At 32.4% G+C, this 18,998-nt stretch overlaps 2 protein-coding genes and 1 pseudogene across 2 annotated transcripts; all 3 read right to left on the minus strand.

The window, feature by feature from the left end:
• LOC120176897 overlaps positions 1-16,846 on the minus strand; it is a 50,193-nt pseudogene extending 33,347 nt beyond the window's left edge.
• LOC120176902 (beta-1,4-mannosyl-glycoprotein 4-beta-N-acetylglucosaminyltransferase) lies at positions 2,463-3,696 on the minus strand. Its single transcript, XM_039183194.1, has 2 exons — positions 3,386-3,696; positions 2,463-3,270 (listed from the first exon to the last, which is right to left on the minus strand). Exons 1-2 carry the CDS (start codon positions 3,694-3,696, stop codon positions 2,463-2,465), a joined length of 1,119 nt encoding a protein of 372 aa, XP_039039125.1.
• Positions 16,020-16,626, minus strand: LOC120176903. The gene is made up of 2 exons (XM_039183195.1): positions 16,299-16,626; positions 16,020-16,209 (listed from the first exon to the last, which is right to left on the minus strand). The coding sequence occupies exons 1-2, from the start codon at positions 16,565-16,567 to the stop codon at positions 16,020-16,022; spliced, it is 459 nt and encodes a 152-aa protein (XP_039039126.1). The 5' UTR covers positions 16,568-16,626.
• Positions 16,847-18,998: the final 2,152 nt, after the last annotated feature.

An 18,998-nucleotide genomic window follows, 5' to 3' on the forward strand; every position in this document is an offset into this window, starting at 1 on the left:
AATGATAATTTTGATAAATATTGGGGATTCATTTTAGCATTATGTTTTTTTACTAGGTAAAGAGTCTTGGATAAACCTAAGAGAAGAGTGTAGTTGTATTCCTAAAATTTTTAAATCTTCCTATAATTTAAATTTTTCTTGTATTTTTTATGGGTGATTTAATTTTGTACCTTTAAAATTTTATAACTTGTACATTTTAAATTTTTAATATAATTTCTTAAATTTATATTCATCTTTATCAAAAGTCTATATGAAATGAAATAGACCAAATAATAATTAAACCGATATCAATATTATAAAAATAATCTTTTGAATTTAACTTGTTCTATCCATGACATTCAATTTTTTTAATAGTATCGAATAATTATAAAGTAATATCTATTCATAATATTTTTAATAACATATACTCTACAGAAACATTCGTTCGAACTCCTAATCTCTAGACATAACAATATTTTCTTTTATTATTATAATCAGTAAATGAATTCATAATATTTGAATTTAAATCTTATTATGTCACCTTATTTTTCACACCGCCGCATCATTTCCATCAAACACCATTATCACCCAACATCGTTGTCAATGCAGTGGTTAATTCTGTTGTTAGATTATCTTAATATACGGTTAATAAAAGGTATTTTTTAATATTTTTTAATATTTCCGGTAAAGTGTTACCTAAAATATTATTTTCTTACCGAAAATGTTAATTTCGCTATCTAATTTTAAGTATAAAAAATAACATTTTAGGTTGTGCCCAATATTTAATAGTTCCTGAAGAAAAAATAATGTTTTAGGTATTGTTTTATCGGAAATGTTAAATATTTCAGGTAGCGTCTAATATTAACATTTCTGATAGAAAAAATAATATTTTAAATAAAATTTTACCCAAAAAAATTTAAAATAATAATATTTCCGATATCTTATTTCCATAGTTGTATATTAAAACTTCCGTACCTTAGACATGCCCAATGCAGCCGCACCAAACATCTCATTCCCTTCATCGAACCTCTACTATTGTAGGGGCGGCAGGAGGGGGCTGCCGTCCTTTAATTTGGTATTCTTTTAAGGTCTTTGCATTTATCAAAGTTTCATAAATAAAATGATTTAGAGATGGGGATTATTTTATTGATTTCATAATTATTATAAGTTATAAAATGATCTCTTAATTATATGGAATTATTTTATTGAGCCTTCTAATTATTAGAAGTTACAAATGGTCACTCAACTATTTGTATATTCCAAACTCGTCCTTATCCGTTAAAAAATTAACGGTCATCTGGGCTGAAAGTTATCATGCTAACTGAGATATGATAAAATAATATTTTAATGATGTTTATTGGAACCACTGTTGCTTTTAAGCAATAATTCGATGACATAATGTTTCAAGCACCAGCTCAACGACATAATGTAAACGAAGACCAATCTGAAAGTTACAACTCAAATATTTATGGGGATCAAATTTTAGCATATCTAAGTGAGCAGGTTAACATCCAATTCAGATGGTCGTCAATTTTTTAACGAAAATGATGAGTTTGAAATATATGTATGATTAGGTGACTATTTGCAACTTTCAATAGTTTAGGGACTCAATAAAGGAACGCCCTATAATCAAAAAATCATTTTGTAATTTTTAATAGTCGAAGACTCAACAAAATAATGTATAATTAGGATACCAATTATATACTTTTAATTGTACGATGCAATTTAAATTTTTAACTACAAAATTAAAATAGGATATAAACAATCACAATGTTAATCCTTATGATAATACATAACTATATATACTATTGCAATAAGAGATTACTTTAAATGGTTTAGGATGGTTATAATGTAGTATATGATCATAATTTTTTTATAAATATTAATAACACATGCATAATATGTAAATGTATTTGCTCGAACTTATGATTTCGAAGAAAAATAACACTCTCCTTATTCCCTAAAATTACTAAATGGATTAATAAGTATTTTCTCTAAAACATTTGTTATAATAAAATATAGAATATGATGGGAAGTATGGGATACATGAGGAAGTTGCCCAGCAGTAGCAGCCGCTGGCCGCTGCACATTAACCTTTGTTGGCCACTAATTTCCAATTTCCTTTAGGAGGTTAGTGCGTTAATAAAACTACTTTCTCCCATCTCCGTCACATTTTGTGTACTTTGTTTATTTTCTCTCATGTATAAAATGGACGGTCCAAAAAAAATGTCAAATTTTTTATTTAACTTTATTAACTTTTATCATTTTAGCTAGACGAATTCTAAAAAATATTATTTTTTAACTGTTGTAATATTTTTAATTTTTAAATTTTTTAAAATTAAATCATCATGTCAGAATGTGAAATTCCTCTCAAAGTAGTCATTATATTTGAAAACTTTTGACCATTTACAAAAGTAAACAAAATCAATATTCAACAATGTTCACGTATAGTGTTTTTTTCTGGGATTTTCCCATTTTTAGAGTTAAGAAATTGTGCTTGGTGAATCGTTGTTTCTCATGCATCCCCCAGGAAGAAGAAACCTAAACCTATGTGCATATTGTATCAAATAAGAAGGAAGATGAACTGCTGAAACCGAACGCTCAATGGGACCTATCTTTTTAATCATCTCCTTGAACGAATACGCTTCGGGAAACATATTGAAAAGATCATCTCCCCTGCAAATGATTCTCTGTATTCTTGATTTGATCAGAAAATTTTTCCTTTTCACTCTGTCTGAATGGCTATAACCAGTCATCTTGAACGTAAATTCTTCCAGGTTTCGAAAACAAAAGCTACAGTGCCATCCCGCATCGGATAATATCACGTCCGACTGCCGCGAGTGGCGGTACCGAGTCGTCCCGGGACTGTAGACGTGGACCGTGGCTCGCCAGCTGCTGTAATCCACAGGGAACTCGAACGAATACATGTAATGCTTCAACTCAAGGTGCAATATTGGTGGCAATTGATCACACCATTGTAGTAGTTTCAGTGTGTGTGGACTCGGGATCTCGTCCGTGTCCGACATTATTAGAAGGTCTCCGTCGGATATTCCGGCGGCGTGAAGCAATCTGTTCATCGCTCCGCGTTGGAGCGACTCGAGAACGAAGGGATCATCGTGCGAACCGGGGGCTGCAATTCGGCCGGGGAATACACCATGGACGATCTTCTCCTCGGCGAAGGCGAATCTTTCACGGTTCGATTCAAAGAAAAGAGGTTTGTGGATGCCGGTGAAAGTGGTGTTGGATTCCAAGATCACGAATTTCGAAACATAGGGATCGAGCTCATGCCATCTGCATAATTTTATATTAAAAAGATTAATTTATAAATTTCAGATATCGAAAATATATTACTATTAATAAAAAAAATATCTAAAAATATATAAAAATTAAAATTTCCAATGACCACCTGATATCAAGTATGTCTAGTTCATTGCTGAAGATGATGGCGTCGAAGATAAGGCGTGGTTGCCGACGTACGGACCAACCGTGGAGGCCACAAAGATGTTCAGTCGAGACATTTTCGGCATAATAGTGAGGTAGGTGTGTGAATGGTTTTGGGGGACTGTCCCAAACTGGTCGGAGAAAATAAGATATCTTCTGGAAATGGCTATATATTCCGATCACACAAACCGACAAAAGCATGAAGAGAACGACAACTCCAAGCTTCGGAGCCGGCGGCGATCTTCTGTTGGTGACGCGGCGGAGTCGTGTTGCCATAGTTTGAAGTAGAAAGCTTAGGAGAGAGAGGAAAGAATCAAGGAAGTGATGAATTCGATCACCTGCACAAAATTTGCCGACCGAACCAATCTTGCAGCTGAAATCAAACAAAAGGACTGATAAAACAATCAGAAAATCCAAAGAAAAGAAATTTAAAGCTTGAAACTTGTTCTTGGGATAGGTTAAAGATTAAAGATTTATTTTCTTTAAATACGGAAGGGAATCTCAAGCATGAAAGAAAGTGTTTCACCTTTGTTGTTTTTGGTGTTGCATGCAGATTGTTGCAGAGACTGGGTGTGTGTGCGGGCCGCCTGAGACTGTCGGAGTCAGGAAGAAAAAGATGGAAAGTTTTGGTAATGTGGCCCCTTTCTATTTGATCATGGCCAATTGGTAATCGACACGTGCAATTTCATAACATGGGGTATTTTCATTTTCGACGAATATATATTATGCAAGGTGAAAACGAATCAAGCGATAATATCAAAAGGTCAATTTTATCAGAACAAAGAAAGGAAGAAAACGGGGCGTAAGACAGGGATGGCTGTTACGTCATGCGAAACACGTCTGACATTGCGTATTTGCATTAATGATGGGACAAAATGCAAAAAGAAGAATTTTCTTTTTAACAAAAGAATAAATATTGAAATTGTATAGGTATTAATATAGTGATATAGAAACATGGCTATTTTGCCGGAATAATGTATACGGGGAGGTTTAATTCCCCAAATAATGTACTTTAATTATTATTTCCTCAAATGGGGTGATTGCTATAGAAAATATGGAAAGCTCGGCGTCTTCAGCAGATGTGGAAGCGTGGGAGCTGTGCATGTATGATTGATCTCTCGGCGTCTTCAGTTGGATTCTTCATAGGAACTCTCGGCGTCTTCAGTTGGATTCTTCGTAGGAAATCTCGGCGTCTTCAGTGCTGTGCATGGGACTGGACGTGAGAAATCACGGGTTCTGCAAGGAGAGAGCACGAGTTCTACAAGGAGAAATCACGGGTCCTGGGTCCTGCAGGGCTGCACGTCTGCATGTGGGGGTCCTGCACGTCTGCATGTGGGGAAAATGCAACTGTTGGATTTCTCGGCGTCTTCTTTACATTTAGGTAAGGATTTCTCGGCGTCTTTGCATGGAAGGCTGGATAGCTCGGCGTCTTCTTAACAAATAAACCCAATAATGCATGGATGAGTTACGAATGTGTTTATAAGAGACTGCTCGGGCTGAGGCAATGTGAGAGTTTGGGGCTGAGGCAATTCACAATTACAGAAGCAGTGAGAGCTTGAGAGGGAGATTGATCAGCAGTAAGATCACAAAGCATAGCCTGAGGTAATTTAAACTCAAGCCCTAGATCTCATTTGATTTTTGTTTTAAAGGTTTAGGGTTTCATATTGATCTCATAATTTTAGTTTCATAAGTTTATTAATTTTGTGATTATATGTTGTTACACTCTGAAATAATAATTTATATGTTGTTACATAATTTGAAATAAGGTTGGGACCATTTTGGAACATTGTAAAGTTTTAGGGACCGTTTTGTAAAATTTAAGGAATTTAAGGAATAAGAGTAAATTATTAAAAGTTGCTATACTATGCTGGAATTTAGTATTAGTATGCTTAATTGGTTAAATTAGAAAGAATTTAAAATTTATGGATTAAATTTCTAACTTTGAAAATGTTGAGAACCAAATAGTAATTAGGGATCGTTTTGCAAAATTTGAGGAATTTAAGAAATTAGAGTAAATTATAAAAAGTTGGTATACTATGCTTGAATTTAGTATTAATATGCTTAATTGGTTAAATTTGAAAGAATTTATAAATTTAGTGATTAAATTGCAAAGTTTGAAAATGTTGAGAAGCAAATAGTAATTAGGGATCATTTTATATTTGATGTTTATTTTTTATTAAAGTAGATAACATGCAATTGATTATTTGAATAAAACAATGTAATAATTGAGTGTAATATTTAATTTTTTTTGTCTAGATTTGTTGAAACATGGCCGAAGAAAATGTTCTTTTGAGACTAGATGGTCGACACATTTCGAGTAATTTGGGAGAACTGGTAATATGATCGACTTATTTTTTTTATTTGAGAACGGTGTATTAATTCTAATTACAATGACTAATAAATTGCAGGATGACGAACAACGAGTCCTTCGTCCTCGACTTATCAACTGTGAGATGCCAGATCAACGTATTGTTGATAATTTGAAAACAGTGGGTTTTTATGATGTTGCTTTTGTAAGAGAATTTCGGTTGATCCCCGGTTTGATAAGTGCATTAATTGAAAGGTGGAGACCAGAAACTCATACTTTTCATCTTCCATGTGGTGAATGTACGATCACTTTGGAGGATGTGGCTTTACAACTAGGGGTTCCTACAAATGGAATGCAGTGGTTGGAAATACAGATCTTGACATGTTTGCAATATGTGAGCGTTACCTTGGGAAGGTACCAGACAAAGATGTAGCAAAAGGGTCACGGCTGAGATTATCCTGGTTGGCAAATGAGTTTAAGCTCGATCCACAATGTAGTGAGCGAGACATTATATATGCAACTCGAGCATATATATTACGTTTGATCGGCGGAATCTTGATGCCAGATAAATCCAGTAATCTTGTCCATATACAATATCTTCCGTTTTTGGAGAACTTCTTTATGACCCGTCAGTATAGTTGGGGATCAGCAATATTGGCATTCTTGTATCGCGAGATGTGCAAGGCATCATTAATTGTTAATGATGCGTACACGACTGAAATCGGTGGATGCACGATGTTATTACAATCGTGGGCGTGGTACAGAATTCCATGGTTAACACCGATTAGCCGAACTGCAGTTGACTTTCCTCTTGCCGGAAGGTAATTTTATTGATTTAAAATATTTTATCTTTAATTAAATAAAGAATATTTTGTAAATGAAAAATAATTACAAAATTTTATTTTGATTGGTATACAGATGGAGGCATAAAATAGAAAGAACGGGGTTGGCGCACAACAACGTGAAAGAGTTTAGGTTTAAGATTGACATCAAATGCAAAGTTGAGGTATATATAAAATTAATAAGTGAATTTATTTTTATTATGTTTATATTATAATATTGTTATTTATTAATTTGTTGATTTTTATAATTATTTAATTAAATAATAACTATATAATTTTATTTTATAGTTTATTTGGAGGTCGTACCATGATCAAGAAATTATGTCATGCGTACCGCAACATGTCTGGGAGGGTTGTGAATATTGGTGTGCTGTTACACCATTGATCCATTTCATGTTTGTGGAGTTCCAATTTGTCGATAGAGTGTTGAGGCAGTTCGACTTCCACCAACATATTCCAGTCATTCCAGAGAATCATGATGCTCTCCATCGATTAGATGGGCGGGGTAGGGTCGGTGAGGATTGGTCGGTGAGGCATGCTAACCATATCAATCATTGGAACAACATGGGTTCATACTTGCCAACGCTCACTCCCATACAACCAGATGACTTTGACTTCAAGAGTTCGGATTACCTGAATTATTTTTAGGAACATGGAAAGCCGTTCTTGACAACGATCAGAGAAAGGCGACAATTTATAGAGTATACCAAAAAATTCGGTAAACCCGAGAAACCAAGAAGGACTGGGAGTGGAGTGGGAGTGGGAGTTCTTCTCACCGTGGAGCAGAACAAGAGACAATGGATAATATCCCACCAGAATCTTTTGATCACACAAGATCATTTAGTCAAATGGTTGGTGATTCTGGTGTTACGCCCTACACTCCTCAACATGTTCCTCATCAATCACTCATGTTCCCTCCTATGTTTGGGGCAACAAATGATTTTGATCAGATGACATCTATGATCACAAGTACGAGTGTTTGTCCTCAGATGGGAGAGCATAGTGGTGGTGGGCATGTATTTACAACACCAGAACCTATGCCCTCGATGAATGAGCAGGTTGGTTATGCTGAACAAACTCCTGAACAAGTGCAACGACAACAACGAAACCGACGTGGGCCTCGACATTATTACTCAACAACACCCCGACACCGACAAGAGTTGTAATCCTTATTTTAATTATTTGTATCAAATTAAAGTAATTGAATCGAATATATTTACTATTATTATATCAGTAAATATAAATAATTAAAGTCAAGTAATTATTATTAAATCATTAAAATTAAATCATTAAAATTAAGTAATTATTATTAAAATTAAATCATTAAAGTAATTATTATTAAATCATTAAATCATTAAATCATTAAATCATTAAAGTAATTATTATTAAATCATTAAAGTTAAATCATTAAATCATTAAAATTAAATCATTAAAGTAATTATTATTAAATCATTAAAGTTAAATCATTAAAGTAATTATTATTAAATCATTAAAGTTAAATAATTATTATTAAATCATTAAAGTTAAATAATTAAATTTAAATAATTATTATTAAATATGTACTCGAGTAATTGAATCGCATATAATATAAAAATTTATAAAATAATAAGATTACTGCTGAGGTCTATACTGTGGAAGGTTTGGACAATTTCTTTTTGAATGCCCTTCACCTCTATATAATCCACACCTCTTCGGTTGGCCTTTCTCTCTAATATGTATATCCATACTGGTATGAATACGAGTAGATTCCGGTCGACCCGTTGGACTTCTACAAAGTAGTGGATTTGGCAACCATTCATCATGATCTCGATTGTCCCAATAAGATTCATTTGGGATCGGTCTGAACTCATGGTTGTATATATTTAATATCCTCTGTAGGTGAAAGCACTCATCAACATAAGTGTATGAATTGATTCCAGTATGCATACATGCAGCGACTGCATGAGCACACGGATATCTCCACGCCTGAAAGCGGCCACAATCACACCATCTTTGTCGTAAATTAACAGTAAATGATTCTCGATCTGCTCCTTCGTTGCGACGTATGCATGCGATGACAACAAAAGTATGTCCAATTCGATCGAAGTCATGAACAAACATTGAGGTTGCCATACGCTCATTTGCTTCCATTGCTTCTACCACCGCCGGAGCCCAGATTTTACCTCGATTTATCAGACACTCGATCTCTTTCCCTTTATCAGACCAAACTTTAGCCAACCTAAAGTATGTCTCTTTCACCACACTCGCTATTGGGAGATGTCGTGTACCTTTTAGTACTGAATTAATGGCCTCAGCAAGGTTTGTAGTCATGTGTCCGTATCTCCGACCACAATCGTATGCTTGCGACCACTTCTCCCGCTCGATTTTTGACGCCCATTTCCAAACACGCTCATCTATGGCCTTCAAATCCTCCAATCTCTTGTCAAAATTTGGTTGGCGTAGTTCATATCCTGTTTCAAAATAGATATTGTGTTAAAGTCAATTTATAAACAAACACATAAATGAGTACAAATGCTGAAAATAAAACTTACCCATGCTGACTATCTCCCTACGAATACGGCCGTTATGAAACTTCTCAATACAATTCTTACCAATATGACGGATACAATATGCGGGATATGCGTGCGGAGGTGTCCAACGACTTCTCGGTCGTTCAATTGCTGCCAAAAGGCCAGTTCCTCGATCGGATATCAAGGAAACTCCTTCTTCTCGGACGACATACTTACGTAGATTATTGAGAAAGAAGTCCCAAGCCTCTGTTGTCTCTCCTTCAACGATGGCGAATGCAATTGGGAATATATTTCGTTGACCATCCTGCGTAACTGCTATCAATAATATATGTCTGTATTGACCGTATAACCACGTACCATCTATTTGGACCATACGTTTGCAAAATAGAAAACCTTCTATGCAAGACTTGAATGCCCAAAAGAGTCTATGGAATATTCTCTTCCCTTGAACAAGTTGATCTTCTCGGTCGTATGCAGGCATGGTCTGAGACTTCACGATGGTTCCAGGTATGAATTGTTTCATAGCTCGTAACAAATCAGGTAACTCATTGTATGATGTATCCCAATCGCCATATATCAACCTCCTTGCCTTCTCCTTCGCATGCCACACGGGTTTGTATTTTACATTGTATCCGAACTGGTCTCGAATAGATGCAGCTAACACTGAGCAAGGGATCCTTGGATTTTGTTCAACCAAAACCTTCACATATTGACAAATTACATCAGAGTCCAGTAGTCGGTGGTCTTGTTCGATAGAGTTTTGCAAACATGTGTGTGGACCATTGTACCTTGTGATGACCCAAGCATCTTGCCTCTGCATTTTGGACACTCTGATCAACCATTTACACTCGGGCCCATATTTAACACACTTTGCGTACAAAGTTTTCTGGTTGGACTCTGCAGTCTTGCAATCTACATGGCCTCTTATGCAATACTCTTTAATCGCTAGTGTAGCTTCTTTTTTTCCTCTGTATTGCTTCCCAACTGCTAATTCACCAGAGTTATCGGACGATTCAATCATATAGCCTGAAGTTAAATGTGGCATCTCCGGGAATTCAGGTGCCCTCATTACTTCATAATCAATCTCCTGCATGTGAGGGGTAGGTTGATACGATGTCGAATATTCATCAATATTGATATCAGCTTCATCACCATGGAACATGGCATCATCCTCAGCCAAAAGAGGTTCATCAGTTTCTTCATCTTCACTGGAATCTTCAAGTATTTCTTCCCAGCGGTTTTCAGCATCATACTCTGCGGCTCCAGATGTTCCACCAACTTCATTTGCGCTTTCCAACATCGCCACAAAGCTGTTCATCGACCTATATGTTGGGTTATCGAAATGACTCTCGAAACCCATTTGAGATGAAGTTTCAACCGCATTTATTGATGACCCAGGCACATTAGATATATTACACAACTCAACAAATAACTCAATAATTGGAATATTTGTTGAGTCATGTAATTCAACCATAGTTATAATATCATCGTCTTCTTCAAGTGGTACTGCAGCATACCTGACCGGATTGGGACATACCATAAATCTGTACCTCAAACCATCAACTTTAGCACGTATTTTTCTTTCTATCCTCTCCTTGATCTCTGCAAATGTGATGTCCCTTTTAAACATCATATTTATAGGTGTTTCAGACTGAAAAATAACTCCGACCTCATTTTCCATCATATGTCCATTGTAATGGACAATCGTGAAAAATTTGTTGCTCATTTTCTCTACACGTAAAAATATAGATATTTAGAATAAATTAAATTAATAATGTAATGAAAATTAATTATTTACAAAACTATAAATAATAAATATAAATTATGTTAACAATTGTTTTATAAAAATAATACTTAAATACATTATTATTACGGTAAAAATATCAGGATTACATAATGGGAATTTTTTTCCCACTAAATCAAATAAAAATTCTAATAATTATTATAAAAATACAACTAAAAATTACACGAAAATTTAAATTAACAATAATACTCAAATTTAAATTTTCTGTATACCTAATCATCAAACTTACATTTTCTAATTTTAAATTATCATTAGTACTCTAAATTACATTACTATGGTCTCATGAACAAAATTTAAATGTATCATTCTCCTAACATATATGAGCATTCTTTCAACACGAAAAAAACAGAGTTCGCATGGGAAACGAGAAAGAACTTACGTGTTTTTGAACGACGTTAAACCAAAGCTCGAAAAATTACCGAACCAACAAAAATCTCCAATATCACTTCAAGCAGCAGCTTCAATTGAATCTAATGCAAAAAAAAATTCCCTCACTTGCTTCTGTAAGTTAAAACCAACTGCATGCAATGAAATACAATACCCACCCCTATTTTATAACAAGTAATTGAAGACTTCGAGTAAATTATTAGTCTCACGCTTCAGACGAATCTCACGCTTCAGACGAATCTCACGCTTCGGCCACAAAGAATGCAGACGCATGCAGAACGAATCTCGGAAGAAGAAGACGCCGAGATTTCACGACCACCTGCAACCAAATATTCTCCATGTATAGCTTAAGACGCCGGGAAATCGAACGCCCCTGTAACCCTATTAACTAAAGACGCCGAGCACTCCTATTATTATTGTATTCAACTGTTAAATCAACTCTGCATGCATGCAGAGAGTCATGCAGAGATGAAGACGTTCAGGCCCCCAGAATGCATGCACGATTCAGAGAGTAATGCAGAGATTCCCGCCAGACGACAGGTGAAGACGCCGAGAGATCCACCTTGGCATTCCTTGTAGCATGCAGAAGACGCCGAGAGATCCCACAGTCCAATTGCTTGAAGACGCCGAGCATTCCCATCAGACGACAGGTGAAGACGCCGAGAGATCCACATTGGCATTCCTTGTAGCATGCAGAAGACGCCGAGAGATCCACCTTGGCATTCCTTGTAGCATGCAGAAGACGCCGAGATATCCCACAGTCCAATTGCTTGAAGACGCCGAGCATTCCCATAGTGTCATAACCCCAAAGACGCCGAGAAAGCAATCATGGAAAAATTAACCCTAAAAACGCCGAGATATCCAAAGAACCACTTGAAGCACTGTACATTTCACCCCATTTCGGGAAATAATAAATAAACTGGATTTTTTTGGGAATTAAACAATCACTAAATCATTATTTGGGCAGTTTTACCATAGAAACATGGGTTCAAATTTTACCAAAATAGATTTAAAATAAATGATAAATTGAATAAATAAATAAAAATCATATAGAGCTGATAGACTAAATGGGAAAAAAAATGTTTTCAAAAAGAATAATTGAAGTTACAAATGTATTTTATAATAATATAGAAGCGCATTGTTTAATTTTTTTTTATCAAAATAGACTTCAAACAAAGGATGAATTAAAGAAACAAGAAAATCATACAAAATTAAAAGATTAAATTAAAAAAAGAATAATTGAAGTTATATAGATATTCTATTGTGACTTAGGATAGTTATTTTTAAAAAATATATATATACTTAAATGAAGGAGGAAGAGAGCTAGAAATAATATTTAACATGTCATGAGACCTTCATCCAAATGATCTTCTTCTTCCCCTTATCTGGTTTTCGAAGCAAATAAGTTGTGGGTGATCTCAACAATCTATTGGCATTGGCGACGTAAGAGGAAGAGAGCTAGAATGCCTTTAATTCGTCATCTCAAATGAAGTTCATATAACGAAATTTAATAATTTTACCTCAAAATAAACGGTTAATTTCAACATTATGCCAAACAAGAATTTCAACTTTTTATATAGAACGATTAAGTTTGTCTATTCTATTCTCGTATAACTTTTTGCTTTTTATTTTTTTCACCGATTTAGAAAATATTTATATTAGTTTATCTAAAGATGTCGGAGAAAATAAAATATATTTCCGCCATAGTTATATATTACGTCCACAAAAATCGATTCAAGAGTTTTATATTATAATAGATAAATATATATAATTTTAGAATATACAAAACTATAAAATTTTAAAGATAAAAACATATTATTAACAGAAAATATATATATAAATTTAAATTATATAATTTTTTTAAAAAAATAATATTTTCCACAACTCTTTTTCGATCCATTCACGACTTCGATGATGATCTTCTAGATTTGTGTTGGCTTAGGAGAGATGGCTGGGATGTCTTAGGTGCGATAACCTTAATATACGGTTAAGAAAAGATGTTACCGGAAATGTTAATATTTTTTTAACATTTTCGATAAAGCGCTACCTAAAACATTATTTTTTTTACCAACAATGTTAATTTCACTAATTAATTTTTTATATAAAAAATAATATTTTAAATAGTATTTTATCAAAAATATTAAAATAATTAACATTTCTAATAAGATATTTTCTTAACTATATATTAAGGCTGTAATACAATAAAACTACACGATATGGCTAAGAATCATGGCACTGATAAACTCAATCACCTGCACGAACTTTACCCAACCGGTCATCATAAAAGTTAAAAGACAAGCATCGGTATTCTCTAGGGCAAATTTTGTCCTGCAGTGTCAGCCATACAATGCTCAAGACAAGTTACGAGGAGGAAGATGGGATTGATGAAACAATTACAAAATCCCAAGAAAAAAAAACAAATTTAAAGGCGAAAATTTGTGTTTTTAACGAACAATTATGGTTTTTTAGTGCAATCGAATTCAAATTTATCTAAAGAGTCTAAAATGCAATTTATTAATATAAAATTAAAAAAATAACATAAATAGGTTGTAACAGAAAAATGTTATCAAAAGCATTTACAATAATTTAGAAAAAAGTTTGTAATTTTATCATTATATATATATATATAATTGCGCGAAACAAAAATGACTTTCAGCAAGTTATTACCGAACTTATCATACTTGTCTTGATTATACAAAAGTTTATCATTTACAATAAATTATTATCTAAATTGTAAGTTTTTGCATAATTTTCAACGCTATAAGGATATGTTTCCAAGCACGATCAATTGTCTAATTTGTAACTTTTTGAAAATTGATATTCGATTTATAATATTACTAATAGTTGATTGACATGGTAAAAAACAGCCCTTAAATATTTATATTATATAGTTAGGGTAAATTCAATGACAAGTCAATCAGTAATAATATTACTAACATGTCACTAAATTTCACAAAATTACAATCGAGTCATTCTATTTATTAATTGTGACAAATATGTCATTATGTCATTAAGTGTGTAACATATATTAACTTTTTAGTTACAATTGAATGATTTGATTCTTATAAGCAATAAATAGAGTGACATGGTTATTACAATTAATAAATAGAGTAATCTGATTGTAACTAAAAATAATTATTCTAAATAAAAAAGTGTTAAATATAATAATAATGCATATTTGCACTCTTAACAAGAGATCCATATTTAAACTCTAAAAATGATAATATTAGAAAGAATAATTTTAAATTCAAAACATAAACCCTAAAATAAACCTAAAAAGTAATTCAAACTCAAGCCCAAATCCTAAATGGCTATCTTTGAACATATATAGTAACAAAGTAGCCCACTCTTCATGGGGTAGTCTCAATGACTCAATCAATTTTTTTATTAAAAAAATAATAGAATTATGATACACTTATATAATGTAAATATCTTTTAATTTTACACATATTTAAGATCGTTAGAGAAGTGAAAATAGATGGTTGAGATTAATTATTTGTTTATCTATTTTCACTCATTCATCGATCCTAAATTTATGTAAAGCTAAAACATCTTTACACCGTAGAATTGGATCATATCCTAAACTCATACATACATACATACATACATAATTAGGAAATACATGTCAATTGTCTATACGGGTTTAATACTTTTGGATTGATGCAAATCGTAAATAGGAATGAAGAGTGGATCAGATTTTCGGTTGACCAAAGATTTTTATTTATCATTAGACACTCTATCTAATTTAAGTTTAACAAAGCTTCATCTAATCTTAAAGTCTATCTGAATATAAAAAAAATATCAATTTTATTTAATAAAATAATGACTTAAATTAAAAATAATAAAAATGAGTATTATAACGTTTGTATCTAAATATATAAAAGTCAATTATATTATTATTCTCAAATTAGATAAAATAAAATATTTTTTATCTTGAATCCAAACAGAATTTATCTCTTACAAAACTTGATTCAAATCTAAATTTTAAAAAAAATCAATCTTATAAATTTGATTTAACATATAAAATTTTTTAAATAAATTTTAAAAGATAAAATATAACTCATTAATTCGATTAACTCATAAATTTTTAATTTGACTCGATCAAATGCACACATCCTAATTCTTTTTACCCTAATTTATTTATTTATTTTAAGTTTATTTTATCAAATTTGAATAACATGTTCCTCTACCATAATAAAATATTAATTTGTTTTCTTCCTATTAATTACTATTTTTTATTTTTCATAATATTTACCAAATATTTTTAAGACCCAAAACAAGGAAAAGCTTTGAGATTAGATAATAGTTATTGATCAAGTAATATGATTTCAAACTTTTAGAAATTACAGGTTTTAAAGAATCAATATGCACAATGTCCTCTAATGAACAGAAAAATGTAAAACCTACAATAATTTTTTTTATAACCACTTGTTTTTCTCTGTTGAACGACTAATCTAAATTAAATGTTGTAGTGTTCTAATACGAGAGCAATAATTTTTATTTAATTTATGTCATTCATAATAATATATTTCGAACCTTTTACCTTGATAAACTTATTAAACCAAACCAGGAATGAGCTCAAATCCTTTACATTAGTAGTGATGGCGAACATTAAATTAGAGATAGGTATAAAACTAGAATTGAATGAGTTTCGATCCAATTCGATTTCATACTTACATAATATTTACAATTAATTTAAACATTTTGCAATTAGTTTTGATATTATTTTAATTATCAAATATTAAATTTTAATTTAAACTAGAATTGAATGAGTTTCGATCCAATTCGATTTTCACCTTCACGTACGTTGAGCTAATCTTCGCCGCCGTCGCCGCCACCATGCGATTGTTATTTACTCTGCCACTGTGTACGTGGCGGCGGAGCTTCTTTCTCCAGGCTTTCACCGGTGGCCACCCCACTAAACCCTCTCCTTCATTCCTTTCCAAAACCAAAGATCAATTATAAAAAAAAAAAAACTACTATAAATAATATATATAATTTACCAAGAAAGGGAAAGTGAAGGGTACTTGAGAATGTAAGAAGAAGAAGAGTTGTCATCGGGATCATTCGGGTCATCTTCTTCATTGGGATGGTCATTGTTCCAAAGAAAAAGAGGCAGAGTTTTGGGAACAACCCGAGTCTCATCATCAAAGCAGCTTCGTTTTTTTCCGCCGTTGACGCTGCTGCAACTGCCATTACCGTCTTTAACATCAGCGTCGAATGGACACTGTTTTAGCTCGTAACCGATGGGGAGAAAAGGAGTGGTTGGAAGAGCGAGTCCAAGGTGAAGCTCCATGCACGACAAACAACAACAAAAAAAAACACAAGGATTTGCTCCAAAATTGAAATAGTTAAAAGAGGAGGAAATGGGAAGAAATATGGGTTTATTGGGAGGGGAAGGGGGGATTTTAAGATAGATGGTGAGATGGGGACATGTAGCAGACAGAGGGTAACATTTGGTGAAGTGGGTCAGGGTTTTGTATCACTTTTAGCTGACCTATGTGTTCCCTTTCTCTTCTTCTTCTTCTTCTTCTTCTTCTTCTTCTTCTTCTTCTTCTTCTTCTTCTTCTTCTTCCCCATTGTTTTCTGCACCAACACTTCACGCGCATCAAAGCTGGGACTTACTTCTTCTTCTTCCTCTCTTCCAGCTCTTTTAACGCCAGATTTACAACTTTTCTTCACTCATTCGCTAACACTCAAGCTTTAGGCTACATTTTAGTATAGTAAGTAACATGATTCAAATTGCGATTACAATAACATTTTTAATTATATTGCCTTCATCGTGATTGTGATAATAGAATGTATTATTACAAATATAGTGATTGTGAAATAACGGTTTCGGACAATACTTTTATTGTTATATACTTTCATAAGTAACAGTTGATTAAGTAAATATATTATAACTAAAATATATATTTTATCACTCAATTTTATCATGTTTTAAGTTTATATCACTCGATTTATTTTTTTTAATTTAATCATTAAATTTCTAAATATTTATATTTTGATCACGTTAAATAAAAATACAAGGTTGATACGGATTGTTTTATGCTGACGTGGAGTGCTTTGTTACTTATATAATTGTCATTTGTCATCCACATAACTTTTTTTCTCTTTCATTTTTTTATTATTTTCATTTCATCATATATCCAACAACAAAAATATTTAACAGTTTCATCTCATATGTTGCCGCAATTGAAATTGTTATTCTTTGGTGTCTTCTTTGACTATTTAGATACTAACAAACTTATTTCAGTGTCGATTATTACTCTATCAATTTAAAATTTTTTAAAACTCACTTTAAAACTTGTGAAACTTAATTCAAAATAAGAAAAATTCAAAAATTTAATAAAAAAATTAAAGTTTTTAAAGTTAAATTATCCAAATAGTAACACGATCAAAATTGAATGAATGTTTGAACACACTCTCATAGAGAGAGTGAGAAAGATTGGGTATTGTTGAGATGGAAAAAGCAAAGGCTCGAAGAGAACAACCCTACGTGGGAGGGGGTAACCTTTTCATATTTTGATTTTCTTCTCCATTTCCCCCTTGGCATTAACACGTCTTTGGGTTCATCATTTCCTTTTATGGGAACACTTACCCCATCCGCTACCCCTTTCTTCCTTCCTCGCTTCATCTTTTAACCCGATTCATTCAAATTTCAAGCATTACTTCCTTTTGATTTTTGTAGTCTTAAATTGGTTGGACCGTTTGTCTCATATCTTAATTCAAGATGCATTGAATTTCAAGTATAACATTTTATGTTTAAACACATTGGGAATCTATTTAGTGGTCTTATTGGTTAAACAAAGTGTTGTTCTCACTTGAGGTCTGGGGTTCAAACATCTACGCTTGTCATATGTATATACGCTGTCAATGGTTAAGTAAAACTATGATCAAATACTACCTTGTAATCGCCTCATACTATTAAAAGAAAATATTTAAACACACATGATTCCATTTGTTATTCAACAATATAAATTTTGAATTAAAAAACTAGAAGAATAAAAATTTTATTTTTCTTAATTTTAAATTGATATGAACCTAAAATACCATTAGACTCGAATAAGATCTTGATCTATCTTATATCGATACAAGATGGTTCTATTATGATTAATTAGTGTAGACAAACCATTTTTTTAAAAGATAGAACTAGCAAGAGTTTCTCTCCTAGAAGGACTGTTCCACCACCATATCTTTTAAAGCAATAACCACACCAACAAACGTGCAACAACCGAACAAGGAGTCTAGTTTCATTAGGATTCTATTGTTAATAGGATTCTAAAATAGTTAGTTTTTTTCACTATAAATACATGTAATTCTCCCCATTTGTAACACACGACTTACATACAAAATACAGAGGAAAACACTGAAAATACAAAAGCAAAGCTATTGTAAACGATTCGAAAAGGAAATAAAAGGTATCATCTTTTTTACTTTTGATTCGGCCTCTTACATTTACGTTTTAATTATTATTATTTTATTTATTTAACTTTATTTATACGCACATTTCCCTTGTTACCCATTTTATTTATTTTGTTATTTTTTTCATGTAATATTTTTTACATTTTATGCGTTTTCTTTTTTAGTTTAGTATATATTTTTATTTTTTTAGATTATATATATATATATATTATTTTTTTATTATCAGTTTTATTAATTTATATATATATATATATATACTATTTTTTTATTTTATATATATATTATTTTTACTTTATTATTAT

Source organism: Hibiscus syriacus, unplaced genomic scaffold, assembly GCF_006381635.1.
Source record: "Hibiscus syriacus cultivar Baekdansim isolate YM2019G1 unplaced genomic scaffold, ASM638163v2 tig00112260_pilon, whole genome shotgun sequence".
Lineage (NCBI taxonomy): Eukaryota > Viridiplantae > Streptophyta > Magnoliopsida > Malvales > Malvaceae > Hibiscus > Hibiscus syriacus.

Excerpts from the sequence above, each read along its gene's own strand:
- LOC120176902 (XM_039183194.1), bottom strand. The coding sequence starts at position 3,696 with ATGGCAACACGACTCCGCCGCGTCACCAACAGAAGATCGCCGCCGGCT. Across the intron at positions 3,271-3,385 it reads CTAGACATACTTGATATCAG|ATGGCATGAGCTCGATCCCT; the intron begins GTGGTCATTGGA and ends AAAATTATGCAG.
- LOC120176903 (XM_039183195.1), bottom strand. The coding sequence starts at position 16,567 with ATGGAGCTTCACCTTGGACTCGCTCTTCCAACCACTCCTTTTCTCCCC. Across the intron at positions 16,210-16,298 it reads TCTTCTTCTTACATTCTCAA|GAATGAAGGAGAGGGTTTAG; the intron begins GTACCCTTCACT and ends GGTTTTGGAAAG.